The sequence below is a fragment of the Mus musculus genome, chromosome 11, assembly GCF_000001635.26.
Source record: "Mus musculus strain C57BL/6J chromosome 11, GRCm38.p6 C57BL/6J".
Lineage (NCBI taxonomy): Eukaryota > Metazoa > Chordata > Mammalia > Rodentia > Muridae > Mus > Mus musculus.
In genome coordinates, this window is record NC_000077.6 from 63884489 (window position 1) to 63912438 (window position 27950).

Consider the following 27950-nt stretch of genomic DNA (forward strand, 5'->3'; position numbering starts at 1 on the left):
CCTAAGTTGGAGTCCCTGAATCTGTTATTTGCAAACAATACTAATAACATCAGTGTGAACTGCCTACAGTTTTGGTTTTTTGTTTTGTTTTGTTTTTTCCTGAGAACAATCCACCTACAGAAAACCACCTTGCCAGACAGCTCTGGTTTGATTAGTCATTTTGCTTAAACAGCAATTGCATGTAAGACGGATCCTTGCTGAGCCAGCACAGCGCCTGGGATACACATTTGTGTTCGCATGCTACAGACAGAAGGCTCTGCACACACGAAGGCTACCCTGAAGCAAGGTTGGTGCAACAGGCAAACTTCTGGATCTGGGAAAATAAAACAGGTTTTTGTTTTAAAAACTTAAGTGCAATAAGAATCGGTTGGAATTTTTTTTTGTTTTGTTTTAAATGTAAAAACCTGTAATCATGCAGATGCTATGCTGTGTCGGGAAGAAATCTATGGTGGTTTTGGAAAAACTGGAGATCTGCATTGTCTTGTCCAGTCTGCCTTTTCCTCACAGATAAAGGTCCCACTTTGCCATGAGCACACGCAGCAGATATGAGAAGGAAACAGCGCGATTTCACCGGCCATGCAGCATACCCTCCCCACACTGTCATAGTATCTGTGGCTGCCCACTCCTATCCACCTTGGTTCCGAAAGCCCATGCACACAGTGGCCTCAGTAGCTGGTAGGATCCTGAGTATTTGGGTAATACGTGGTGGGTGGTAGAAGCTCTCTCCAGAGCACAGGGCTCCTACACTCTGGCTTTCACAGCCATTTACGAGAAAAATCCATCCACAATACTTACGGATCAATTGGCTTCTGTTACTTCACTTTTTAAAAATATGAACAATCAGTGCTGGCAAGATGGCTCAGTGGGTAAGGAAGGGTGCTTGCTACCAATTCTGATGACCTGTGTTCAACCCTGAGACTACATGATAGGAATCAGATATTACAGGTACACACACACAGCACACACATGTGCACACACACACACACCCTAAACAGAGTTATTTTAATGTAATAACAAATTAGGCTGAAAAATCAGCAGAGCCTGTAATTCCAGCACTCAGGAGACTGACACAGGAACGCTGTTAGTTTGAAGCCAGCCTATGCTACAGTGTAAGACTGTCTCAAAAACACAAACAACAAAGAAGTTCCCCCTCCCAAAAAAAATCTACCTGCCTTTGACAGTGTGTAAATATGCCACACCTGACAAGTTATTGAAAAATATCAATAGATATTTCAAAATATAAAAATATCAATATTAAATTTTCCAACCGATGTACATAGCAAAATAGGAACATACTCACATGTTGGTAAAATATATTTTATTTGTTCATACAAAGAAAAAGTATGAATTACCAGAATTTCATTTTCCTAGAAACATCTTTCTCTGTGTAAAATTAATTTGTGTTATACATAGGACAAAATACTTGATTTAATTCTTTTTTGTACATATTGGCTATTCTAACATCCACGTTATAGAAGACATACTGCGAGAATTTGCACAGCACTTTTGATTACTGGGCTGAATGAAACTCAAGTCATAAATTAATGTTATAAAAATGAAATAAAAAACTAACCACACCTTCAAAATTCATTAACCATTTGTATGGAAAACTGAAAAGAGAACTGACCCCCCAGCGCCCACATCAACACCTCTGATTCTCACTGACTTGTTGGAGCCTCCATTTTCGGTTCTTAGGAGAGCAGCCAGGCATGATCTACACCTGGGTTTCTCCCAAAGACTGAAGTGCATTCATCACTGAGAAGAACTCCCCAAGAGTCCCCTCCCCCCAGAACATCTCTCCACCACTCAATGCAGACTTTATTCCATAGTCACTCTGCCTGAAGTTACCTTTGTAGGTGCTACAGAGTAAACGAGCACAGACCTACATGCAAACATCCCCAGAGAGAAGGCTTTCCATGGATAGGAATTCAAAAAAAAAAACAAACAAACACGGGGGGAAAAAAAACTTTTCTTTTTTGTTTTCAAACAAGGAAAGAAATGAAACTTTTCAGAAATAAAGTACACCAGGAATATGCCATAGCTTTCCTATAAACTGGAGAAAAAATTAAAAAATTTAAAAAATACCAAACATGTAGCAGGACAAACTGCCAGGACATGAACTGGTGTCTGTCTCCTAGCAGCCTAGCAGCTCAGAAGTGACACTCAGTGGGCTTGCAGATGGCCAGTGAAGGAAGAGACAGACCTAAGGCTTAATTCTCCATGTTCCCTAACTCCTCCGAGAAGAGGCCCTGTGTGTAACGACTATCACATGATGATGGAGCGGCATCTTGGGCAGATGCAGCATCCAATCATCCAGGGACTACAAGCAGTGGAGCCTGACCAAAGAGGTGCACATGTTGTTTGATTTATTTGACTAACACTGAAAACCTCACCCTGCTCCATCACCACTAATTATCGACATCTGCTCAGATCCAAGGATTTGACCCAGAACAGACTCCTAACTCACTTCAGTGTTCATGACTAAATGACTTCCTTCTACCTCAGTATGTCTTGTTTTTGTTATATTCTCAAGCAAATAATAATAATAATAATTAAAAAAAATAAACGACTGAATTTAAAAAAACAAAAAGGTGTCCAGCTTGGAAAGAGAACAGGAAGGCTCACACATCTCTCCCCTCCCTTCCCCCACTTGGCTATGTACCATTCTCTGAACTCTTTTTGCTCTTCTACTTCATGTGTCACATCAGACTCCGGGAGCAGCCAGCAAGCCTTGGTGAAGGCCTTTGACAACTGCCTCTGGCTGGGAGCAAGGTTCTGCTGTACGTGAGGGGAGTGAGCCTTGTTCTGATGTCAAACAGCCTTCTGCACAGAAAAGCACAGGCGGGTGAGCACCTTGCGTGCAGGCGTCTCCACACACCTGCCAGCCAGGGGATTCTGCTGACAGTGTGGGGTTGGCCTCAATGTACACCGTGCTGAGTATGGACAGAAGAAAATGAGCAAATGACTGTGAAATGGGCTGGGGAATGTGGCTCAGTGTTTGCCTAGTGTGCAATAGGCCCAGGATTCTACCCCCAGCTCTGCAGAAGAAAAAAGAAAAGAGGGAAGAAATGGATGTAACAGCTAAAGGATGAATATAGCCCAGGGACCATTTTGTGGCCCAGAATGAGCTAATTCATGCTGGGCTATAACTTGTAGAAAACCACAAATTTGGTTATCAAAATATCCCTAGAGACACCTCTCTCACTAGTTTCTAAAGACAGTATATCTTCTCTTTCCATGTAACTTTGCTTATCCTGTCAAGTTAGCCCAAAAAGTATCCAAAAAAAAAAAAAAAAAGCCTCTGCAAAGATCACAATGCAGTCATTTCAACCATCTACTCATTCTTGATGAAAGTCTAACTCAGACACCAATCCTTTGGGGGGTAGAAGCCTTCTGGTTTAAGAAACTGAAGATTAACTGAATATATCATGATGTCATCTAAGTACAGTTATCCAACTGCCACTAACTAGCCAAAGGACCCTCCAGTGTCCTCCCAACACAGAGGCACAGGGAGTACCATCTACATATTAGCAGCAAAGCTGGGGACTTCTCTGCTAAGACTCCACTACCTCAGAGGACGCTGCACAAGAGTCAGATTCGAGTACCGCACGCAGCCAGCTTTCCCAGCCTGGGCCCAATAGGCCCATCCTTCAAAGCCTGCTGTGGACACTGCCTAGACCATTTCATAATCTCTGGGATGGGCTAGAAACTCAGAGGCTTTTGGCTGGCATGCTGGGCACCCTCTTCCTCTGCTGGGCTGCTTGCCAGATCTCTCTACTGAGGCCATGAGCTTCCTGCCCAACACTAGGTGGGTCTACACAGAGCAACACTTCTATAAATGCTGAATGTCAAGAGATCCATCTGACCCCTGTGGGCCTCAACATCCAGCATCCTAGGCTTGTGCTGCTGCCTATGTATGGAATCCTGGGAGACTCTTTGGTGTGTCATAGCATGACTGTCTGACTGAAGAAAGGAGTGTGGCACCCTCTTATGCAAAGGAGATGTCACATTTTTTTTTTAAAGCAGCACCCAAGCCTCTGACACATGGGACCTGGGAAAGGGATCAAGTGTTTGCATACACTTCCAGCTGAATAATGGACGGAGGGTAGAGGAGGAGGAGGGGAGTCGGGGTCATAAGGACATCCCTGTAAGGGAGGCGGGAGAAATGCACCTAGGTGCTATGTCACTGAGGGTAATGAACTGCTTAAGTGAATTCCACCTTCCGACTACAGCACACTGAGGCAGCTCAGTGCTTCCGGGAGGGTATCCAGGCAAGAAAATACCACACCCAGCTGAGGCAGCCAAGACCCAAGGAGATAGCAGGTGGAAGACCCAAGGTGACTGAAGGCTGAATACCCGTAACAAAAATTCTCAAGTTGTGCTTTTCTTCTTCTTAAATACAGTGGGGAGAGGGGGAAGAGAACATGGAAGCACCATCGATTGTGAGGGACAGAACAAAACATCGGAGTTAAACACTCTGGAATGTTAACAGACCGTGATTCGAACTCTCTGCAGATTGTGGCTAGGCAGCTTAGTGAATTAATTGCTCGTGAATTAAAAATAAATTATTATAAAATAGATTTCTGTACATTTTACATACATATACTCTCTCTCAATAGATAAGCTGCGAGGGGAGACTCAGTCCCAGCCGAAGTCGCGGCCGGTCATCTGGTAGAACTTGCGGTTGAAGGGCCGGTAAAAGTCACGCAGCTGCCGCAGCACCTCGCGCGCGATGGTGGGGTGCGCGCGGCCCTTAGTCTTGCCCAGGCAGTGCGGCTTGCCGCTGCCCTCCGCCTTCTTGAGGCACGGGAAGCCCTTGGTCTGGTTGAAGTAGAAGTGCTTGTCGGTGATGATGCGCTTGAGGCCCAGGAAATCCTGCACGCGGCGCAGCTCGCCGGCCGGGTCGCTGACCAGCCGCTCCCCGCTCACGAAGAGCATCTGGCCGAGCGGGAAGTGGCGCAGCCAGGGCTCCAGGTGCTTGGCGTACAGGCCGATCTGGATGGCGCTCCAGGACGTGTCTATGAGGCCCGCGCTGCGGTTGCGGAACGTCAGGCTCTCGAAGCTGGGGATGTCCGGCCGCTTGGACAGCGTCTGCGTGTAGTCCGAGATGGCCCTGGTCACCGGGTCGCGCACCACCACGATGAGCTTGGTGTCCTTGGACATGGCCGAGATGCGCGCGGGTGCCTCCCGGGTCACAAAGTAGCTGGGCGTCTTCTCCATGGTGATCTGTCCCTTGAGGGTTCTGGGCATCAAGTCTCTGCCGAAGACAAAGCAGCAATCTGGAGTTAGAAAGTGGAGTTTCTTTAGCTTCTGAGCTCACTATCACATATAACTCGGTTCCCTCTTATTAGTGAGGCCTTTTTAAAAAAAACAAACAAAAAAAAAAAGCAACAGGATTTTAGTGTTAGGATGCATTAATACTCTGCACCCCCCCCCCCCCCGACTTGAAGGCCAAATAGCTCCCAGCTGAATCTCCTTCCTCGTAGGCAGAAGAGCAAGACCAGTTACTTTGAGGCGCTGGTGTAGGCGTTGCCTCTCCCTAAAACTCCCTAAGCTTCACATGACCCCACACAGCCCTTGATTGGGTCTTTGCTCAGAAATGGCACCGCGAACTCAGGTTCCCTGTCCTTCCCATGTCCACCAAGCCCAAATGGTCTTGGGCACCAGAAATGTGACTTGACAAAATGTTCAAAAAGCAACCAAGCAGTCATTACCTAAAAGCTACACAAAATGGGCACAAACAGAAACATACCAAGTGAAACTAAACTCTCAAACATTGTGTGTGCGCGCGCGCGGGAGCTTCCGAAAATATCTTAGATTCCATTAGGGAAAACTCATTTCAAGATATCTACCAGCTGATTGAATTTTACCAAAAACAGTCACTATAAGGCCATGGGGTTTGGTCTGGGTTTTTTGGTCATTGGTAAATGACAGTCATGTTGACTACATTAATCAGTGATGTGGGGAGGCACCTTGACTACAAGCTGTGAAAACAGAAGGCTGGTGGAGGAGGAAGTGTAGTAGTTTGTGTTATTCCAGAGATTCTGTTCCGTGACTGTGGGATGACTGCTGTGACCCTGTGGGTAAGTGGGGGCCTGTCAGTCCACGTGAGGCCACCTTCAGTAAACTGGATAAAGAAGCTCTAGGAAGTAGAAACAGTACCAGGCAAAGACCAGCAAAGGGAAACATGGGAGAAACAGAAGCAGGAAACCTTGGGTGGGGTGGGGCTGAGGGTGGGGGTGGCAGACGAGAATGTGAATATGACATACAGACATGCCTCGGAGTTAAGGTTCTGCAACATCTCTGCGGTTGACAAACTGAAGGACATGGAGAGAGAGGATCTGAGTGGCACATCCTACTACAGTGAGGTGTCCAGATGTATGGATAGCTCTTAAAAGGCTCCATGAAGGCAGAAGCCATGTGTACACGCATGCATGTGCACGCACACGCACGCACGCTGCTAACAGTGTTCCCCTGGCATCTCACAGTAGGAGTGGGCTGGACTGGGAATCCCTCTCTACTGAGTCACAGCTGTGTGACCAGAAGATGCGTTATTAACATCTCTGAGCTTTGGCACCCTAATGTGCAAAAGCAGAATAATTCCATCTCTCTGCTGAGTTCCTGGAGAACTAAAGGAATATTTCAGAGCCGCAGGGCTTTAGCTTAACACTTGGAAGGATGTGGGTCTGGAGGTCTGGCCTAGTCAGCTCCTCCCTGTGGCTTGTTACCTTGATTTGGGAGTTGGGAGGGGGTTGCCTTCTCCTCATCTGGAGAAAGTAATAGCTACCTCATGGGGGTTTCATGAAAATCTAAACCATCAGTGATCAATAGGCTGAGAGCAGGCATGACTGATGCCTGCCTGATAACATCACTCTGTCCTCGTTATTATCCCGGGTATATGATTCTTAACAGTTTCACTATATAAAAGAATTGAATATTAAAAGTTAAGCATTAAAGAAGTAGGTACTATCTGACTGATTTTTGCCAGAGCACAAAGCTAAAATAAAAAGAGAGACAGCTGTCACATCTTTTTGTTGTTGCTGTTGCTGTTTTGGTAAATATATCCTTCTCAGTAGAACATTCCAAATGTCTAATTTCGAGCCATCATGTTGCCTGAGGCGGTAATCAGAGCACATTTTTTAGAAGTGACAACATAAACTTTATTACACAAGACAGAAAGTTTGGTTTCCTGGAGAGGGCAGCTCGTTCCAGGACAAGCCCACTGAGAGTTGCACACAAGCACACTTTGCCAGGCTTAGAGGAAGCTCCTCACAGGCCCGCTGGGTGCTAAAGCCAGATTAACCCACTTTGTTCACTTAGTATACGGTAGCAGCTAGGCCATCAGGCTAAGGTAATCAAGGATTAAGGAGTTCCAGCTCTCAGCTTACTTAGCATGTCTCTAGAAAACGGGTCAGCTCAGACATGGGCTGGGTTACTTCTCTGTGCTGAGCTCTCTGCAACCGGGCAGCTTATAAGAAATTCAGACTCAAAATAAAAGCAATATGGCCATGTTGAGAGGCAATCCAGTACCTCAACCCTGGGTGGCTACAGCCACTGGGAATGGGTGTAGAGAAGAGGATGTCTGTCTTCAGAGATTCACTTTGACTTAACATAGACTTTGAAGTCTGTCTGCCAGCTCTCAAGACCAGTATGTATTATAGTGTGTGTAGCCCTGAATGGATGACCTGCCCATCTGTTTGACAATTTCCTCAGCTGAACACAGACAGCAAGGATGGTGTCTGCTCTGATAAGGTTTTAGGAAACTGGGAAGCTGGTCTTGGTGCCTGGATCAGTACCTTACCGGCACCTGGAAAATGGTACCCAGCACCTTCTGCCAAGATCTTGGCAAGACAGAGCAAGAGTATCTTCACACAGACCACTGGTCACTCAAACAGCTCTTTCCACAGAGGGCAATAGATACAAGGACCTGATCTCAGTGTGCCTGGCTCCACATCCTTCTTTCAACCCCAGCATCCCCAAAGAGGGTCTGGCGGTAACTGAATAAAAATATCGAGTCATTTGTGAATCAGAAGCCACACAAGACCAGTAAAAAGGAACAGTAGATATGTTACAAAGTCCCAAAGTTATAGGTACTTACTGTGCCCGAACACTTGCTACTTTGCTAGAGCATTATATAACATTGACTGGGGGAAACCCTGTCTCCAGACATACCAAATAGGACACTCCTCGAGCTACAGGACTTTGATAGTTGCTAAAATCACGGAGCCAGGGGACCTTCTTCTGAGACCGTGAGACTCAATCCCTACTTCTGAGACTGTGAGAATCTGAGGCTGCTGTCTCCAGTGAGATGGATGCAGACAGTAGGTAGTCAGGGATGTGTCTCTGTCTTCTCCACCACTAAACACCTCCAGAACCCCCTCTGTAGACTTCAGACTTCAAATCTCTATCAGGCTCTGAGATCTGAAAGACCAGGCATTGATCTCCAACATATACAGCAACGGGTAAGTGAAGGCTCAGAGGCCTGACTCAAATTTGGTCAAGCACTGAACCTTTTCTCACCAAGCAGGGAACAGCACCACCTAAGAATATACAGAATTCCTTGCATGGAACTTTCCAGGTGCTTGCAGATTAGTCCCTTCCTTCTACTTAGCGCTATCCATTCCCGTCACCCCAATCCCATCAGTGGGTTCCAAAACCAAGTTTGGCTTTCCAGGCATTACACACACACACACACACACACACACTCCATAACTTCTCTGAGCTCAACAGTAGGGTCAGAGGAGAAAGGACAAGCTTGCAGCCAAGGGCAAGACCTTCCCTCTTGAGCAGGCTGCCTGCCCATCCCAGACATCTCAGAGGCGGCTGAGGCCCCAAGTTGGCCCCCACAAAAGCACATCCCATGGGGTAATTGAGCTGTTCATTACGAAAGCCAGTTTCTCAAATGGATAGTCACAGCTAATAATTATACTGTGCTTTGGAGGCTCACAAAGGAACTTTCACATGCATTATCTGATTTAATCCCTCGCCACAGGCCTTTGAGGTAGGTATGTAATCCCCAATTTACTGATGAAGAAGCTGAGTCGAAAGCAGAGAGGGTGATGCCCAGGTCACAGAGCTGAGACCTCTGGTGCATCTCTTCCCACCCATTGGGATGTCTCCTTTTCAGCGATCCCTGTGTCTGAGCAAGTCGAAGAGTGCACAGAGCTTAGCGTGTCTTTCTTTAGACACCTGTGTGCTCACAGGTTAAATACCTCTAGCTCAGAGATTATGATCTTAATGGTAGATACTTAAGTCCCAATCAGATCACTGCTGATCATAATTGCTCAAATAGGAGTCAGATTTCGAAACAAAAAAAAAAGCCTCTTTGGTTCACATATTCCCATTGTTACCTGCGATTTACGGTGCTTGGAAAATCACCAATGAGTCCAGACAGCCCCTGCCCTCCTGCACCACTGGCTCAGCCCCTCCTCTCCTCTTTGTCACCTAGGTGGGAAAATAGACTTCTCCTCTCCGAGAGCACAAACACCTGGCACACATCAGGAATAAGTGCTTGGGAAGCTGAAGGCACAGGCTATCTCAGTTCAAGGATAAGAAAAAGAGACACTACTCATACATAGATCACAGACGCAAAGGTCCCTTAGAATGGCCTGAGAGACACTGTCTGGGAATCACAGAACAGAAACAGAAGTGACAGTGAGCAGAAAGGTGAAACCTGCAGAGCGAGGGAGGCGTGTCACCATATCTTAGGGCGTAGAAATGCCCATGAACTTCCAGGAACACCGTATGCCTAAAAGAGCTAGATCTCAAAGCAGCACTCTGAAGGCCAGCTCGGCTTAGAGGGTCACGGAGGCCTTTGACCTTGTGGGAATATTTACAAGAAAGTCATGTGTATCTCATTGCTGGCCAAGTTTACCTCTGGGTGCACATTAGAACCATGGAGGGTGGTTTAACGAGGACTAAATGTCTGGGCTCCACCCAGACAGACTGAATGAACCAGGCCCTGCCTGGGCACGGCTCCAGCACAGGACTCTTTAATGATTCTCCTGTGCAGACAGGATGGGGCATCCTTGGCCTTGGACTCTATCTTGCACATTGGGTTATTCCCCTCCCCCACTGGCATTTGCATGCACCTAAGCAGAGGTGCTGCGTGGATTTTAGGGCTACTATGAAGGTAAGAGGGAGGCACACACTCAGGACCTACAGACTGAGGCCTGCTTCAGCTCCATAGTGAATTCCAGGCCTATCTGAGTTTATCATATGATCCCGTCTTCAAAAAAAAAAAAAATGTGGGGAGAGGAGGCTGTGGAGATGGACAGTTCAGTAGTCCAGAGTGTGCGATGTCCTGGAGAGGACTGAGTTTGAGTCCCACCGCCTGCACCAGGAGGCAGCTCTCAACTGCCTGTAACTCCAGCTTTAGGGGATCCAATACATTCTTCTAGCCTCTGTGGACACACACACACATAAAGTGAAATAAATCTTTTGTTTCTAAGTGTGCATAGGGCACAATATTGTGAGCAGAAATACAAGTCATTTGGTGAGTCTAAGACTATTTGGGTCCAAGTCCTAGAGGTCAGGAGAACGGAGGGCCGGCCACACTCTCTCAGCTCCCATCGTACCTCACAAGCATGAGGTTGTGCTCCTGGTGGTCAGACAAGGTCTCAGACAAGAACAGACAAATACAGTGTGACTTACTGCAAACAGAAGTGAAGGGTGTTCTGTCTTCAACAGTGCTCTCTCCTCTCTCCCTCTCCCTCCCAGATCTGACTATGAGTAAATTATAATGAGGCAAACTAAAACTGCAGCCAACGAAGTACATCCTTATTCGTGGGACCAAGAGAAACCAACGGGTATGTCTCTTTCCATTGCCCAGAGTCGGCTCACACAGTGCCAAACCGAAGAAAGAGCAAACTCTCCATCGCAGCACTTCGTGCTTTGCTCAGAGCTGGTGGTTTGAACCCTGTATTTTTTTTTAAAGTTCCACAGTATTAAAATGAATGCAGGAATTGGCTACCAGAGCTGGGCATTGTGGCACATGCCTAGAATCCCAGTACTTGGGTAGCAGAGGCAGGAAAACTGTTTCCAGTAGGAGGCCAGTACAGCAGCCCACCAAAGAGAGGGAGAGAGAGAGAGAGAGAGAGAGAGAGAGAGAGAGAGAGAGAGAGAGAGAGAGAGAAGGAGAAGGGAGGAAAGGCTGTTGAGCTGGTTCCACTGTCCCTCTATTGGTGGTGATGCTAGATGTTAGACACTGAGCCCAGGATCTTGCCTATGCTAGTTTAAGTTCTCATCACTGACCTGTACTCTAAATCCTCTTTTTATTTTGATACAGACACAAGTCTCCCAGTCTTGTCTTGAACTCGTGATCCTCCTGCCTCAGCTTCCAAAGTCACTGCATTTACAGGCCTGCATGGGCAGACTTGGGTCTTCCTCTCTATTATCCAGGCAAGAAGAGAAAGGTGATGACCAGCCTGGGGTCAGGGTATCAACTCCTCCGTGCCTTTGTCTGAAGACTGGAGAACTCAGTACAAAGGCGGAGTCTATCACTGCTGCTACGTTTCCTGGGAAAGAGGTTCCCAGTTCACTAGCAATATCCCCAGCCCTAGTAGAACTCCTAAACTCTGTTGGGAGTGGGTGGTTAAAAACTGAAGCCTGGGGGAATGAAAAATGAGGAATGGACCAGAGGAGTTCCACACAGCCTCCGATTTCCCTGGTTCTAAACACTGCCCTGCTTTTCTTTCTTTGTTCTCATCCCACCCCCTTTAGCAACACCCAGAGTCTGACCATCCAGCAACTGAATTTACTATTTGAATGGGATAACAATGCGGCGAAAAGGAAGATTATTAAAATGGGTGTGTAACCCCCTCGCTGTAGCTCAGCACAGCAACTGTCACACAAAACAGCTGATGTGCGGCGTTAATGACATTCAGAGAGAGACAAGGCTGGTGCGGGGAGGTCTGGTCTTCAGTCTGCAGAGAGGAGCTGAGCAATCAGGGGCTATGAAGCCCTCTTCCTCTTCCATAGATGATCACTTCCTACCAAGTCATGGAAATACTCCAAGTTTTCTGAATGCCAAAGGGAACTTTTTCTTCTTTTAAAAGTTTTACACTTTAAACTTACATTCATGCCAGGCATGGTGGTGCACGCCTTTAATCCCAGCTCTTGGGAGGCAGAGGCAGGCGGATTTCTGAGTTCGAGGCCAGCCTGGTCTACAAAGTGAGTTCCAGGACAGCCAGGGCTATACAGAGAAACCCTGTCTCGAAAAAACAAAACAAAACAACAACAAAAAACTTACATTCATGCCCAGGACTAAGCCCAGTGGCAGGTGCACAGTCTAAGCACCACCATTACAATCAGGACAGAACAGCCCTGACGCACCCAAGCTCCCTCTGTTGCCCTTGGCCACCAAGGCTTGGCACCTCCCCTAATACAGGGCCAAAGGCTGACAAGTCCTTGTTTTGATGCCATTCCAGGGAAAATACGGGTAAAATGAGAAAACAGTCACTCAATACTTAGAGATTTCGTTAAATTGGTATCGTTTCTGAAGCATTGAAATAAAGTTGTGATGTGAGTCTCTTCACTTCCAATCGGCATGACCCCTTGGCTATATTCCCAAATTCTCAGGCCTTGGATTCCACATCTGTTAAGTTAGCCTGAGGAAGGAGCTAAATGGTTCTGCCCCTTCGGTTCCACAATACTGACCAAAACCTCAAGGCCCAGGCCAGGAAACTGTGATGACCCACCAGCTGTAGCATTTCCCAGAAGCCTCTGACAATTCAGTCACAGGGCAGAAGAACCAAGGTTTCTAGGAAGACTGTGTTCCACATCCCTTCCAAAGAAAAAAAAAACAGCTCCCTGGAATCTGTACAGTCAGGGGCAGGTCTCAGCAATGAGGAAGCTGCCATCCAATGTGGGAAAGTAAACCAAGTGTCTTTTTTTTTTTTTTTTTTTGAGCATTTGGTAAACTCATAAACACTAGTAGTGGAGTTGAAAATGTACTGCGATCTCGGGAGGGGGGGGATGAGTATGTGGGATGTGTCCCAGGGCAGAAAGCCCTTCCTAGGACACTAACAGTGGGGTATGGGAAATCCTAGCCAGCTTTCCATTGCTGTGACGAATTACCTGAGAGAAACCACTTCCAGGGAAGAAAGGGTCGTTTGGCTCATTATCCCAGAGGTTTTGTATCATGGTCCCTGGGCCCTTATTGCCTTTAGGCCTGTAGCAGGTCAGTGACAAAGGCAGGCACAGCCCCTGTAACTTAACTTCCCTCTACTGGGGTAAGCTACCGAAAGCCCTAGCAGCTGCCAACCAAGCAGGAGTGTTGGGGCAGCAGCAGGCAACTGGAGCTCCAGGCAGACACAGTGCACTAAGGCAGTAGAGTCCTCATCACAGGCTGTGCAGAGCAGTAGCAGGCATGCGCGCTAAAACCCACTGAAAGCCTGCCTGGCAACCCCAACTTCTCTGCTGTGTTTGCACCTGGTGATGCGGTAAGTCACAGTGAGTCAGGAGTGAGGGAACAGCAGTTCCTCCCTTGTCCCGTTCTGTAGGAAGACAGTTCGCAGCCGGGACTGGGAAAAGAAGCGGGGATGGGAGTTAGCCTGTGTGAGCTGGGACTGCAGGCTAGAGAGCGAGAAGTGTAAGCGGAACCAAGATCAACCGAGATAGCTTCTCCTTTATGGCACACTCCTCCTTCTTCCCAGGGGACTCCATTTGGTAGAGGAGGACCATGCTATCAGTTGTCAGTGTGGGCCTTCATCTGGGTCTTCTCACTTCCTCAGAGGCCTGGAGCCCACCAACACTGAGCCCCTTCAAAGGGCCACATCTCCATAAGTAACTGTCTCCCTTTGGGGAGATGTTTGCATATCAAAGCACTCCTTTGGGAGAGTTTAAACTAATTTCAAATGAAACTGTAAATAGTCTAGATTTCAGGTCTGGCGGAAGTGATGTCACGATTCTTAAAGAGTTCATGGGTCCTTTCGGTCCTTTCTCTTTTCATTCTTTCTTTCTTTCTTTTTCTTTTTTAAGGTAATGGGTTGGAAAGAAGAGACATGACAAAGGCTGCCTCCCCCGTCCTGGCCCCAACCGCTGCCCAAGGATTTGGCCTCCATTGTCCTGGAGTTTCAATGCTGCTCTGAAAATAAAAGCTTTTCAATGCTGGGAGGTGGGGAGCGAATGAGCATCTCACTGCCCAGGCAGCTGGAGCCCCCTCTCCTCCAGGCCTTTGCCTGGGTCTTAGGCCCGGCTCACAAAGGGGGTGGTTCCTGTTCCGGGAAGGGGCTGGGCCTTGGGGGGTGGGGGGAGTGAAAAGCTAATGGGCTTTTGTGTTCCAGCTCCAAGCTCCCTGCTTCTGTTTACTGCGCCTCACCGAGGCCTGAGAAGGACAAATCTTGCGAAATTTGAGGGATCTGTGCCCCCGGTTCCTGGAAAAGAAAAGAAACCTTAAAATCATTAGAAAGGCAGAAGTTTTTCTGGCAGGCAGACTTTGTAGAAAGCAGAAGCAAAAGCAAAAAAGGAGGCCCAGACAGTGGGGAGGGCAGCTGGAGTTCCAGAAAGAACTGAATGGTCCAGAATCCTACTTGTAGAGTCCCACCACAAGATGATTGGTCCCAAGAGTCAGGAGTGCAGATCCAGCCCTGTGCCTTCACCTTCATACTGGATCCAGGCTTAGGCAGTTTACTCTGTGTGTGTGTGTGTGTGTGTGTGTGTGTGTGTGTGTGTGTGTATACAGACTCACTCAAGAGCCAATGGAAAATGACGAGTAAGACCCCACCCCATCTGTCTCCAAAAATTCAGGGAGGGTCAAAAAGCCATTCTCTACACAGTGGCCCACTAGCCTAAGAAAGCCTGGACTTCTGTTCCCATCCTGCCTTGCATCAGACTGGGACCTTGAACCAACCATACCAAGCCTTGGACTCAGTTTTTCCAATGAATACAAATAAATGCATTTGAACCAGTGAAACCACTCAGAAGGTGAAAGCATTTGCTCCCAAACTCCATGACCTGAGTTTGGTTCCCAGAGCGGAAGGTAGAAGGAGAGAACTGAGTCCCAGAAGTTGTCCTCACAACAACACAAGCAGGAACATGCGGGCACCTACACATAAGCAACAACAACAACAACAACAATACACTAACTTTTTAATAGAGTTAACAGATCAGCTTACAGGTTGTGTAAAGCAACCCTTACAATTACCTTCCCCTGTAGCCAGCATTAAGTTGGACAGAGCCACTGGAAGATAAGTAGGAACCATCCGCACTTGATGGTGAACACTTACAAGATGCTCCTCAGGGGCAGAGCACAGACCTCAGGATACGTAATCAGGGCGAGTCCAGTGTCAAATATGCCTTAACCTAGGCACCTGACTGTAAGCTGTTTGGTTGAAGTACAAAGAGAAGTGGTCCAGATCTTGCGGGATATTTTTTTTTTCACTTCTGTGAAACAGAAATGTTTGTCCTTCCATTTACTTAACTTACTTCCTTCCTTTCTCCTTTCCCTCCTCCTCCTCCTCCTCCTCCTCCTCCTCCTCCTCCTCCTCCTCCTCCTCCAACATAGTTTGAAAGTGAATGAGCTTTGAAAAGCAACAGAAGTCTTTCAAGGATGGGAGAGGTTGGTCTGTCTGCTCTCATTCCTTCTGCTGATTCCTAGCTCCGGGGTGAGGGAGCAGACACTGCACAGGTTCAGTTCTCAAGTTCAATGTCTTGTTTAAGAGTCCTGATTCCCTGCATCCCCTCTCACTGCATACACTCTCTTCTGCGGCCCACCAAGGGCACAAAGATAACTGAGACAGGACCCAGGATGAGGCAGCAGACAAGAGCATGGAGACAGGTCCTCCAGAGGCTGGTGAAAAATCATGATCCAAGCCATCAGTGCACTGCCTTCCCCCCACACCCACCCCCCAGCCCTTGCCGCTCCCCGCCCCCCCCCCCGGAATTAAATAGGAGAGAATGGATAATCCAGCACCCTGCCCCGCCCTCCTCTGCTCAGCGAGTAACCCTCCCTCACCTGCCCCTTTCTGTTTATCCACTGACACTCTCCAAGGAAGGCAGGTTCAAGGATAAGGAGGATGCAGTCCAATCCTCTTGTCACAGATTTTAAAGGACCCAAAAATATTTTTAAAAATTAAAGAAGTACTTCTAACACAGCAACTCAGGAGCTGTGAACTTGGAAGCACTGCTGACAAGGACCAAGGACCAGCTGCTGTCCCTCATTTTGCCCATCTTCTCTCAGTGTGTTTCCTGGATGGCTTAAAGCTGATGGAGGAGGGGGTGGTAACCCTTAGCTTAACAGCAGTTGGAAACCCCAGCACAGCTCCCCCTGGGTGGGTGTGGGGACCACTTTTGTTATTGATTAGAAGCTTCCAGGGTCAGCCTTCAGCAGGAGAAAAGGGCTCCCCATACTGTCTAGGCTCACTTTTTCATAGTTATAGTCAGCCACGAATAAGCAACAGATCTCTACAGACTCCATTTGGCCTGGTATATTTCATTGGTGGCCGAAGCAATCGGTAAATATCGCACAGGATCTGACTATGTTCCGTCGCGGTTACTGTAGCCTATGGAAACTTTTCAGGTGGTGTTGCCTGACTGGTGAATCCTCAGATAAAAATCTCCAGCATCCTTTGTGTTCTAAGAAAGCCTCCTCACCCTTCCCACTCCAAGGGAACAAAAGTAGACACAACAAGGAAATCAAGTATGGTTACACAGTTACCAAGGGGACTAAGAATGACAAGAGATTAGCCATTTGCCTTGCACAAGTCTCACTGAAAACTAGCCCGGCAACTTCTTTTTAAACCTATATAGGTTTGTTTGGTTTTTTTTATTTCTTTCTTATTGTATTAATCTGGGTATTTTGCCTGCATATATGACTGAGTACCACTTTCCTGCCTTGGAGGAAAGGTATATTGGACCTTCCCGGGAATGGAATTACAGATATGTGCCAGCATGTGGGTAATGCGAACTGAACTCAGTCCTCTGGAACAACACCCCCTGCTCCGAGCTGCTGCATCATCTCTCCAGACCCAAACCTGTATGTCTGAGAGCACAATATTTTACTACATCTTACAAACTTTCATATTTTGCTTTGTGCTTTAATTGCACTGAGGATTTTAAAGATGTCAATCTTCTAAATAAGGATCAGAAAGGAAGTCAGCAAACTACCAGCAAGCACTCGAAAGCTGTCAAGGCGTCAAAAAGCAAGCAGCGAGCTATGCTTAGTGCACAGAACGGAAGGTCACGGGGCAGACATGTAAAGAGAATTGAGGGCAACCTGGAAGGATAAATTATCATGGGGGCTCAGCCTCCAACTCTCAACGATGTCACGTTTATGTATCACCACTCCCATTACATTAAGTGACACAATTACATTAAGAGGCCATCGACATTAAGAAGGTCCCAGGCTTGAATGTCAATCAAAAGCAAAGAACAAATGTGCTCTGAGATCAGAAGATCTAGGCCGCTTGTGGGGCATGAGCGAGCAGCCCTCGAGTGTTGGCTGGTAATAAGCTACGGCCTCTGGTTCAAACCCATAAAATACAACGGTTAGTGACAGTGAGGAAGATGGCTCTGGTGAGCAGCCACAGGATGCACTATCTGTCTCAGTTGTTTGTAACATGGGGTTGCATGCCCAGGCATCCGTCAGGCAATGGCAGGCTGAGATAGTCAAGACGTCTGACAGGACCAGCAGCAAGAGAAGAAGCAGGCTAACATTTAAGCACTATGCCCTCCATGGGAGATGAGTTAGTAAGACGACTTCTGGAAGCCTCTAATGGATTTAGCCCAAAAGGGTGAAACTAAGTTCCCGGTAAAAAGCCACGCTTATGTTGGAGATTGGAGACTGACTGACTTGAACCTTGGTGTGTGAGAAGTTGAACTGTCACAGATTAAAAGCTGAAACAATCTTGGGCTATCTTTATTCTAATAGCCATTTACCTCTCACCTCTATACTCAAACTGACATTCTCCTGACTATCAGTTAAAACCTATAGAATGTATTAGTGTAGCACACCCCCAGATGCCACCAATCTATCAGATCGATAGCAGACTCCTCCTACAGCTGCCTTTGTGCTGATGTCCCCATGAGTGAATCTGGAAACATACTGATCTGTGACAGTGTTTGTTCTATGACTATAAAAGCATATGTAACCATTTTGATGGTAATCTATGCCAATGGAGGCAACCTGAATTTCTGTTGTTGTTCATAACTCCTATTTATTTCTAAAAAAGGAACAGCTTCTCTCTCTCCTTCCCTCCCTCCCTCCCTCTCTCCCTTTCCCCCACCTCTCTCTCCTGCTCCCTCTCTTTGGCATCCCTCCCACTCTCAGTGACAGGATCTTGTCCCACACTGGCTCAGAACTTCATCCTCCTGCTTTAGCCATCCAGGAGCTGAGATCACCTGAGAACATTACCCTACCCCAGCAGGCTCAGAAAACAAACTGTCTCTTACTTCCCGTCCATATTGGGAGGCAGGCTGAGGATGCCCTTACCCACCCTGCCCATCCTTGATGACAGACATCTTCTTGAGTGACAAATCTCAAAACCTTGTAAGCCTTTCATGGTGCTTTAAGCATGATTTTCAAATGCTTCCTCCAAGCGAGTGATGAAGTTTCTTTGGTAGTTTTCTCTCCAACCGTTCAGCCTAACTAAGAGCTGTTTCTTCAAGGCATCCTGATGTTCTTTAATCCCCAGAGACCGTCCACCTCCAGGAACAAGGTAATAAATCTGAATGCAACCCTTGCTGACTTTAGTAACCGCTCTCTTCCCAGCAAGCATGTGAGCCTCACCATAACCTTTATGGGTCCACTATGACTAGTCCTCAGGGACCCGGCTGTGTCTTCTTTGCACACTGACAAAAGTGGATGACTGCTAGAGAAAGGAAGAGTAAGCAAACGAGCGAGAGGCAGGTAGAGCCTGCCTTTGGCCACAGATGGAATGAGAAGTCACACCACGCAGGAGATGAGTGCCATGAAGTGCTACCTCAGGAGGAGACACACGGAGAGGACTTCAAAACGATTTGAGGTCTTAACCAGTTATCAATTCCATGGGTCTGCCAAAGACTAGTTTTAAATAAATCAATACAGAAGTTCAGAAACGTGTTTGGAATAATAAGAAAACATTAAGAGATGTCTCCACTGGAAAGCTATGCACTGTCAAGATTAGAGACTCGGTGATTTGGGAGTTCTGGAAATCATGAACGTGGAGATGTAGCTCAAGCTTTTCTGGTCCAAGGTCCACAGATCTTCCTTCCTTCTCGCCTCTCTATGTCAAGGTTCATCATCCATTTGTAAATTTATGTCAACATCCCCTTCCAAGAAGGAAACGCACAAATTCTCTTGGCTTTTTTCCCTTAAAGCAGTAAGACTTGTCTGTTGCCTTCACTAATGATGTGAGATAAAAACCCTTAACGTGATCTTGGTCTGTCCAACTGGAAAGGAGTGGCAGTCCTTCCTCTTTTCCTACCTCTTTTCTCTCCTTTCATCCTTCTTTCCCTTTTATTACCCTAGAACAATAAAGTTGGATGAACTTTGATATTTAGTTTTGTGTGTGTGTGTGTGTGTGTGTGTGTGTGTGTGTGGCGCCAGACTCCCATCTCTACACCAGAACAGTCATCCTTTCTTTTGCCCAGACAGGCATCCATCATAGAGGGGGAAGTCATGGCCCTGGAACTCCTGTCTGGGAAGAACAGAAACGAGGCTCATTAAATATAACAGCAAGCAAGAATGGTGTGCAGCCAAGCATGGTGGTGGTGGTGTGGTGGTAGTGGTGGTGGTGTGTGTAAAACCGGAGGCAGGAGGATTTCAAGTTGGAGATAATCCTGAGCTGTTCTCCACAGCAGGACTCTGAACTTGAATAACTGCTGCTCAGTTATTCATGAATGCTGAAAAGATACAGTCACATAAGAGGCACCAAATGTGGTTGATTCTTTCTTCTTTCAATGTCATATTTTATATATGTATTTAGACACACACACACACACACACACACACACACAGAACACTTTGTGGACCTACCCAGAAAGATATATCAAAATAAATGAAATGCTGTGTGTCTGAAGACAGGGGTGGGGAGTCAATAGGAGTGAAAATCAACACACTCAAAAATGACTTTGAAAGAGGGGAAAGCTGGCAAGAGGAAAGCTAAGAGGAAGGCCTAAGGAAACTGATGTGGCACCTGTGTGTGCTCTGATCCACCTAAGGAACAGTCCCCTCCCACTTCCCCAGAAGTTTTGAGGGGGTGGGGGGTTCATTTAAGAAAGATCAAAAACCAAGAAGATTCAGGGTCTCAACCCACAAGTAAGCCTAGACAGAAATGGACAGCAAACCAGTGCTGTTTAAGATTCTAGTCTATCAAGCTGCTGCTAAGACATTTGGCCATGGTAAGGGTGGGGGGTGGAGAGTGGGGTAGGGGGACGCCTGGTGTGAGCCAGGTATTGACCCTGTAAGCCAGTGATTGCCTCCCTCAGAGAGGCGCCACTGAGCCTCTGGGTTCTCTGGAGTCTGACAAAGCCAGATCTAACTTCTCTCCCCTGGAAATCCACTCCCAAGTCCCCGGCTGAGAACACACTTAAGCCCATAAGTAAACATTACCTAAAGAAAGGATCAGAGCCCGTTTTTCCTCAGCCCTATTAGCATGTTTGGGAAACAAATCAAACTGAAAGCTCTCCTGGGTTTGCTAAATGCAGAGTAACTTGTCATTCAGAGGTGCCAAGACTCCCAAGTGACAGACAGCCTGGGACCAAGCACAATATGAAGAGGCCCTGCTCCCAGCCTCCTTATCCAGCATGGGCCCTAGCTCCACAAGGCCCTGGCTTAGTTGTGCCTTCATTGTTGCTGTAGCAATACGCTCGGCAAGAGCAGGTTAAAGAAGAAGGAAAGGTCTGGTGTTGTTCATGGTTTGAGGGTACCGGACATCACAGAGGGAAAGTCACAGCCACTGAAGATCCTGTCAGAAGAACAGAAATGAGACTCATTAAATATTACAGTAAGCAAGAAGTACACGCAGCCATGTATAGTGAAGTATGTCTGGAACCTGCAAGGCAAGTTGGAGGAAATCCTGAGCTGTGCCACACGGCAAGACTCTTGCTGGACAAAAGCATGTGGAGTTGGGGGTGGCGCTGGGCAGGGAGCAAAAAATGCAAAGAAACAAACAATAGCAACGGAATCCCGTGCCACGGGACAGTACCTCAGTGTTTAGGAGTCACAGACCCTGAGAAAGCTAAGAGTCCTCTGTGCAGCAAATAAGTGGAAGCTGGCCCTCAGCTTCAGGAGTGCACAGACACAGGGTAAGAGCTCCCGATGCCAGCCCACCAGCTGGCCACGAGCCTGCTCAAGGTGCTAACAGGCCAGAGTGGACAGAGATGATGGTATCGTCTGGGTTTTCTGATCCCATCCCATGGGGCCCATGGGTTCAGCTCATTCTCCGATATTGGCTGTGAGGTTGAGGCCGTTCATTGTCTTTCATTAAACTTTGAAAGGGTGGGGTCTAAGCGGTTCAGCCAAACCTCCAGGACACCGACCTGCACGATGCTCAAAGTCCCCGCTACAGAACCACAGCAGCTTGCCTCTGGTAAGGAAGAGGCAGCCTTGCCCTACGTCAGCCATGTTACCACGGAGCCCTGCAGATGGAGCAAGCAAAGGATGGAGACACAAGGGGACCCTCTGGTGCTTTACATTAAAAGGAGGGGGCAAAGTAGCTTAGGGAGGAGAAGCCTCTGGACCCCAAGATTTATATAGGGCAATAGGGAAGCAGGAACGCAGACTCTAGACAGCTGAATTTCTAGGGTCATGTCCATCCCGAGGCTATGGTTCTCAGATGGGCCATCCCCACCGCCCACCCCCACGTGGTGGTAATCTCAGATGGTTAAGGAGCTAGAAGGGAAGCCAGCCTATGGGATCAACATGTGCAAATATCATCACCATTGCTCTCTGACCCATCCATTATCACCAACCTCCTTTGGAAAGAGTTCGGTCTCTGTCCTCCCTGCCTGCCAGTCAAACCTGAAAAGGTCTGGTTTCAAATTTGATATGAACCACATATATGAGGTGGTATGGACGTACAACAGGGGTTGGTTATTAACAAGCTACCTATGTAACTAGAGTCCCACAAGGCCTCAGAGGGTCCCAGATACCATCCAGGTGATAAGTGTACTCAGATGTTGGTTGACACAAAGCGTGTGATGGCATAACGAACCATTGTGTGTGAGGGAAGCAGATTAATTTAGGAAGCAGAAGTGAAACCGTCTCTAAAGTCAGTAGTCACAAAGCTAAAAGCCCACTTCTTTGCCTTCCCCAGCTCCGACGAGCCCACTTTACAGAGCAGGCTTTCAGTCTTTTCTCAAGTGTATCGCAGTCCTACAGAAGGAAAGCACTTGCCCAAATGTTGAGACCGAATTTCAGGCCAGAATTGCTCAATGCTGGCTTGGCTGGGGACAAATGCTTCCGAAATAAAGAGCTGGAGGAGTTTCACAGGCCAGGCAGGCTGGCTGGGCAGAGGAGGTGGCCTGAGGCTCTCTGTGTCCTAGGCTCTCCTCCCTTCCACTCAACCCCAGCTGTGAAAGGAAGAGAGAGGTCCAAAAGCTAAGGCCAGAAGCCAGAGCTCAGTGGGTCTTTAGAAGAGGGGAGAGTCAGGAAGCTGTGTCAGACTGCCTGGGCCCACTCACACCAGGAACAAACGGCTAATAAATCAGGCCTGCTAAGTCACTGAGGCAAGGAGTGAAAGGCCATCCCATAGGCTGGCTCTCCTTCTAGCTCATTAACCATCTGAGATTACCACCAAATGGGCAGGGGGGTGGCCTCTGAGCTGAAAATTAAATTAGCCTAGCTATAAACCAGACAGTGGATTTGTCTGTTGAGTCAGTGATGGGAAGGGGGGGGGGACCCCAGCCACTGGCTAGGTCTCTATAATTTCTTATCCCCTGACCCAGCCTCTCCTTTGGTGGTCAGATAAAAGGGCACAGCAACACAGTTTACACTGTGCAAAAGAATGAAGAGGGTGTTTTGTTGTTGCTGCTGTGTTTTGAGATAGAGGTTGTACTAAGTAGCCTCAAGCCGAGATCCTCCTGCTTGCTTGCCAAGTGCTGGGAGTTTAGGTGTGCACTACACCGTCTTTGCTAGAGTTGACCATCTTAATGACGTTTGGCAACTGAGGCCTGAGGTTGATGGCTCATGCCTACAGTATACTTGGCTAGCATGTACAAGGACCCGGGTTCAATGCTCAGGAAGAAGTTTGACATTGAGGGAAACAAAAATGAAATGTGTTGAGATCAGAAAGAAAGAAAGAAAGAAAGAAAGAAAGAAAGAAAGAAAGAAAGAAAGAAAGAAAGAAAGAAAGAGAGAAAGAAAGAAAGAGAGAAAGAAAGAAAGAGAGAAAGAAAGAAAGAACCAACCAAAAGGGTGGGGTTGGTTGGAAATAAGGAGCCAATGAGGATAGAATCGGCCATATAGCCCTCATCCCTGGCCCCTGGAACGGGGAGGGGGTTGACCACATCCTCAGACAGATGGCTACCTACAGGCCCACCCATTGACTGCCGAATGGGTACCCTGGCTCCAGCATCCCCCTCTTCAGCACCCAGGAATGCTGTGTGGAGAGTCTGCAGCTGCTCCAGCTGCAGGTCTCTCTTGGAAGTAGAATTTCTAATTACAGGGCTTTCCTTTAATGACAGACTCCACCCCAACAACCAGCAGTCACTTTGAGGATGTATACCCTCTCCCTCATCATGAAGGCGCTCTAGCAATGGCCTTTGATTCTAGGCGCCATCTTTTCTGCTCACCAGCAAAAGCAGTCCTTGCTGAAAACTGTTCAACAGAATTGTAACTTTGGCTTCCGGGATGAAATACTTGGGGCACGGGCATGGAAACACAGGATAGCACTTATTAGTCATTCATCATTGTGACCAAACACTTGATAAGAAGCACCCTGAGAGAGGAAGGACTTAACAAGGCACAGTTCTACTGAGGGAAAGGCACAACAACATCATCATGATAGGATGAGGTGAGGCGGGAACCCTCACCTCAACTATTGGCAAAAGCGTGCTAGTCAGGACAAACAAAAAGCAAGTGCCCGATACACTGCCAAGTATATCAAACTGCATCTGTCTTAGTTTTGTGGCTGTGATTAAAAAATACCCCGAACAAACTGAAGGGAGAAAGTACTTCTGTGGGTTGTAGTTTCGGAGAGATACAATCTATCAGGGCAAGAAAGATATGGTGGTGGAAACAGGAAGTTGCCTGGATCCCAGAGCAGTCACAGGAAGTACAGTGTGGACAGGAAGTGCAGCCTGCTGAAGAAGGTTCATGACTTTCCAGGCAGCACCAGCTGTGAACAACCATTTAAAGCTGTGTGCAGGTGGAGAGCGTCTCCCATCCAAACACAAGAGCAACTCCAAAGAGCAAAACCCAAAGCAGGAAGCATCCCAATAACAAAATAAATGCCTTCTGAGACCCCCTCACGCCTTCTTCCTGCTTCCTGGGTCCATCGCTGGTCCCCATGACAGTCCTCAGACAGAGAGAGCTCAGAAGTTATTCTATGGGGAAGGAGAAGCAGGCGGGTTTTAGAACTGGGGCAAAATCCCAATTAAGTCCAAGTCAAAGCACAATTGACACGTGGGCTTCAAGTAGAACAAATTTTTGGTTTTTTTGTTTTTTTTTTTGCGTAAGCTTATTATTAAGAAAAACTTGAGAATAAATAAACAAATCACACACTATAGCTAACCAGACCCAACATCAATAAAACCTAATGAACATATATTCCGTTAGAACAGCATTCACAGCAGAAGGTTGTGAAGTTTCACGTTAAACTTTACACTTTCAGGGCTGGAGAGATGACTCAGCTGTTAAGAGCACTGGCCGCTCTTCTCAAGGTCCTGAGTTCAACTCCCAGCAACCAGATGATGGCTCACAACCATCTGTAATGAGGTCTGATGCCCTCTTCTGGTGTGTCTGAAGACAGAGACAGTGTACTCGTGTGTGTGTGTGTGTGTGTGTGTGTGTGTGTGTGTGTGTGTATGTATAAACAAATCTTTAAAAAAAATCAAAACAAACAAAAAAACACATTTCAGTGTCAAATATATCTTATGCACTAACCACCACTCCACACTAAAACCCCCTCCACAGAGTTAGAAGAAGAAAAACAATGAGCTTTCTATCCTCTTCATAACTGTTGTCTGTCACCTGTGCTCATCTAAGGCCTTCCTCATCTCCTTACATAAGGAGATGTACAGTAGGCCTCCCAGCCATTCCCTGCGAGTGTTCTTTATTCAGAACACAAAATCCTCAGGAGCCTGTTTTTGGGTTTCCAGCTGCAACTGGAAGAATATACAATCCTAAAAATAACTAAAAATGAGTGAGTGGGTGGCTGTGCTCTGGGGGGGGGGGGGGGTGGAGGCAGCCCTACCCAGGAGCTGCACCTTCACTGGGGTGTCCTATAACCTCAGTACACTGGATATGGGGAGGGCACAGTTCTAAGCCAGGGCTGATCAGCAGTTTTGATCACGTCTACTCGCCTTCGTGGAAGGCTCCAGACAGAACCAGGTTACTCTGTAGTCTAGGCAGGGACAGGCCTAAGCCATGTGGGAATGAGGGCAATTGGGAGCCAATGTGGTTTCTCCAGGTCTCAGAAGTCTGAGCCCTAAAAAATGAAGGTTGGCCCTGCCCATGTAGCATTCCTACACTGGCCTCCTGGCTCATGAGCTGCCAGAGAATCCCTGCCCAGGCATGCCAGAGCCCTAGCTCCACACAAGTGGGTAAAGGACAGCCAGAAGCTGCCAGCCAGGCCCACAGCAGCCTATGGCCCATGTGCTTATCCAGAGTGGATAGTGATGCTAGAGTACGGCCCTTCCCTGCAGAGCTTCAGAGTCCAGAAGGAAGGAGCCATGCACGGACCAGCACGTGGGCACCCAAAAGCTGTATATGAACACTTGTCTGACCGCCTGTGAGAAGGACATAGTATCTGACCAAGATGTCTGAGCAAGTCTGGTCCAGCATGCTTAGTGCTACCACAGGATGCCTTTCCATGTCTACCCTGCCTTGGCATATCAAACTATTTAATTTCTCCCATAAATACACATGAACAATTCAGATGTACAGCTCAAGCAAATCCCATGACAATCCTTGACACAGACGAACCTGGTGGCCTGAAAGCTCCCTCTGACAGGTAAAATGAAGGCTTCTCTCTCCTGCCTCCAGATCCGTCTCATGCCTGAACTCTGACTTCCTGTGTGCTCCAACCAACCATGACTCTCAGGCCTTTTCCTCTGCCCTGAACACCTTATCAGTTTCTTAAATGATCAGTCAACAAACTCAGTACCCTTCAAAGCTCAACTCAGCAGGGTCTTTTGCTTGGGCCTGCTGCATCTCTCTTTGCTGCATATACTTCTCAGGAAATCGGCCTTAGCCAATACGGTGAGCTCCCTGAGGATGCAGACAGAAAACCCTCAGCTCACTTACTTTCTTAGTGCCCACTTACTGCTCAGTCCAGGCTAGATGGTCAAACCTTGCTGGGGAGAATCACAAAGGAATGGCAGACAGGCATTAGAAGTATCGCCTAGGCATGACTGACAGTAAGTCAACCCTGTAACTACTGCCCGACTTCCTCCCAGGTCCCAAGGAAATAGAAGAGGGGCATCAAATGTCCCCCAAACAGACATGGAACTTTAGAGGGCGAGAAACGAGATAAGCATGCAAAGCTAGGCAAGGACCAGCCAACAGGATCCCACTGTGTGCCAGGCTGCTCGCTCTCTGCCCTGTGGACTGGCTCTGCCAAATGCCTGCCTCTGAGAGGTGGGGTGGGCATTCTGGCAGGTTGGAGAATGTCACTAAGTGGGAGGAGCCTACCCGAGACAGTGAGCCAGGAGATAAGGTGACCCCAGCAGGCTGAAATTCAGACACCCCTGAAACCTAAGTGTACATCAGCAGTAATCAACCCCAAGTTCTTCAGCTAAAAGGTCCCACCTGCCTCCTGTCCTAATGACACTTAATCCAGAGGGCTCCTCTGTTTCCCGTGCTGTGGGTCTCAGGGTGCCTTTCAGTATCTCTGTGACTGCAAACACAAAGACAGAACATGTGCTCTCCTCCTCCTCCTCTTCCTCCTCCTCCTCCTCCCCCTCTCCCTCCCCCTCCTCCTTTTAAAGTTACTGGCTTTGTTTCCAGCCCCAGGCTGCTGACGTTTCTAAGTGTTGTTCACATTATTTAGTGAAGACTTCAGTGCTGCATCCAGGAACAACAATGATCTTGGGGTCAGGACAAAACACACACAGACCTCAGGAGTACAGAGCTGAGCAGGTCAGAGACTAGCTCCATCTTTTCCAACACAGGCAAATATCCTGCTCTGTAAACACCACCAGGACTCAAAACACTCGCCTTTGAAAGCAGACCTAAGCTGCTCCGTGGAAGCCGAACCTGCAATTAGCCTGCTCAGGGGAACAACAGGCAGGGGAGGCCTGCTGAAGAAGCTGGTGGCAAGACCTGACTTGAAACACTCACTAGCAAGACTGTTTCCCACTCCTCATCCTTGGCCACTTCCTAATCCTGCCTTTGATTTACAGTCGATTGCTTCTCCTTCTTTATTGTTCATTTCATAGCAAACATCTTGGAGGATGCAGCCCTATTAGGTCTGAGCAGACACCCCAGGAGGTAGATTTATATATAGGATTTGATTCAACCAAATCCAGGTTCCTAGAGTAAAGATGGAGGGAAGAGGGGCAAAAGCAGAGACAGAAAACAAAGATCAGGAGGTCAAATAGGCTCAAGAGAGCTCAGAGGTTTGCTCCACCAACACACTCCAAATCAGCATCCAAACCATCACTTCACAAGATGACGTGGGTGATATGAATGAAAACAAGATGCAGGATTCTGGCTCAAGAGCAAATGCTAGGCTAAATAAATTAAACATATATTTATATGTGTCACATATATCATCTCTCTCACACACACACACAATTAGATACTCACGATTCTAATAACTTAAGCCAGAGAGCTCACTGAACAGAGAACGGGCCAGTGTGCTCTGTAA

At 47.5% G+C, this 27950-nt stretch overlaps 1 protein-coding gene across 2 annotated transcripts in view; it reads right to left on the reverse strand.

Annotated features, from left to right (window-relative positions):
- Positions 1–204: 204 nt before the first annotated feature.
- The window catches only part of Hs3st3b1 (heparan sulfate (glucosamine) 3-O-sulfotransferase 3B1), a 37592-nt gene continuing 9846 nt past the window's right edge, over positions 205–27950 (reverse strand). Inside the window, exon 2 of one of the 2 annotated variants that reach the window (NM_018805.2) lies at positions 205–5257. In NM_018805.2, the coding sequence (NP_061275.2) occupies positions 4639–5257 (619 nt within the window). In that variant the 3' untranslated portion in view covers positions 205–4638. Of the gene's footprint in view, positions 5280–27950 lie in introns of both variants that reach the window. The other variant, XM_030246160.1, reaches the window with a different exon arrangement.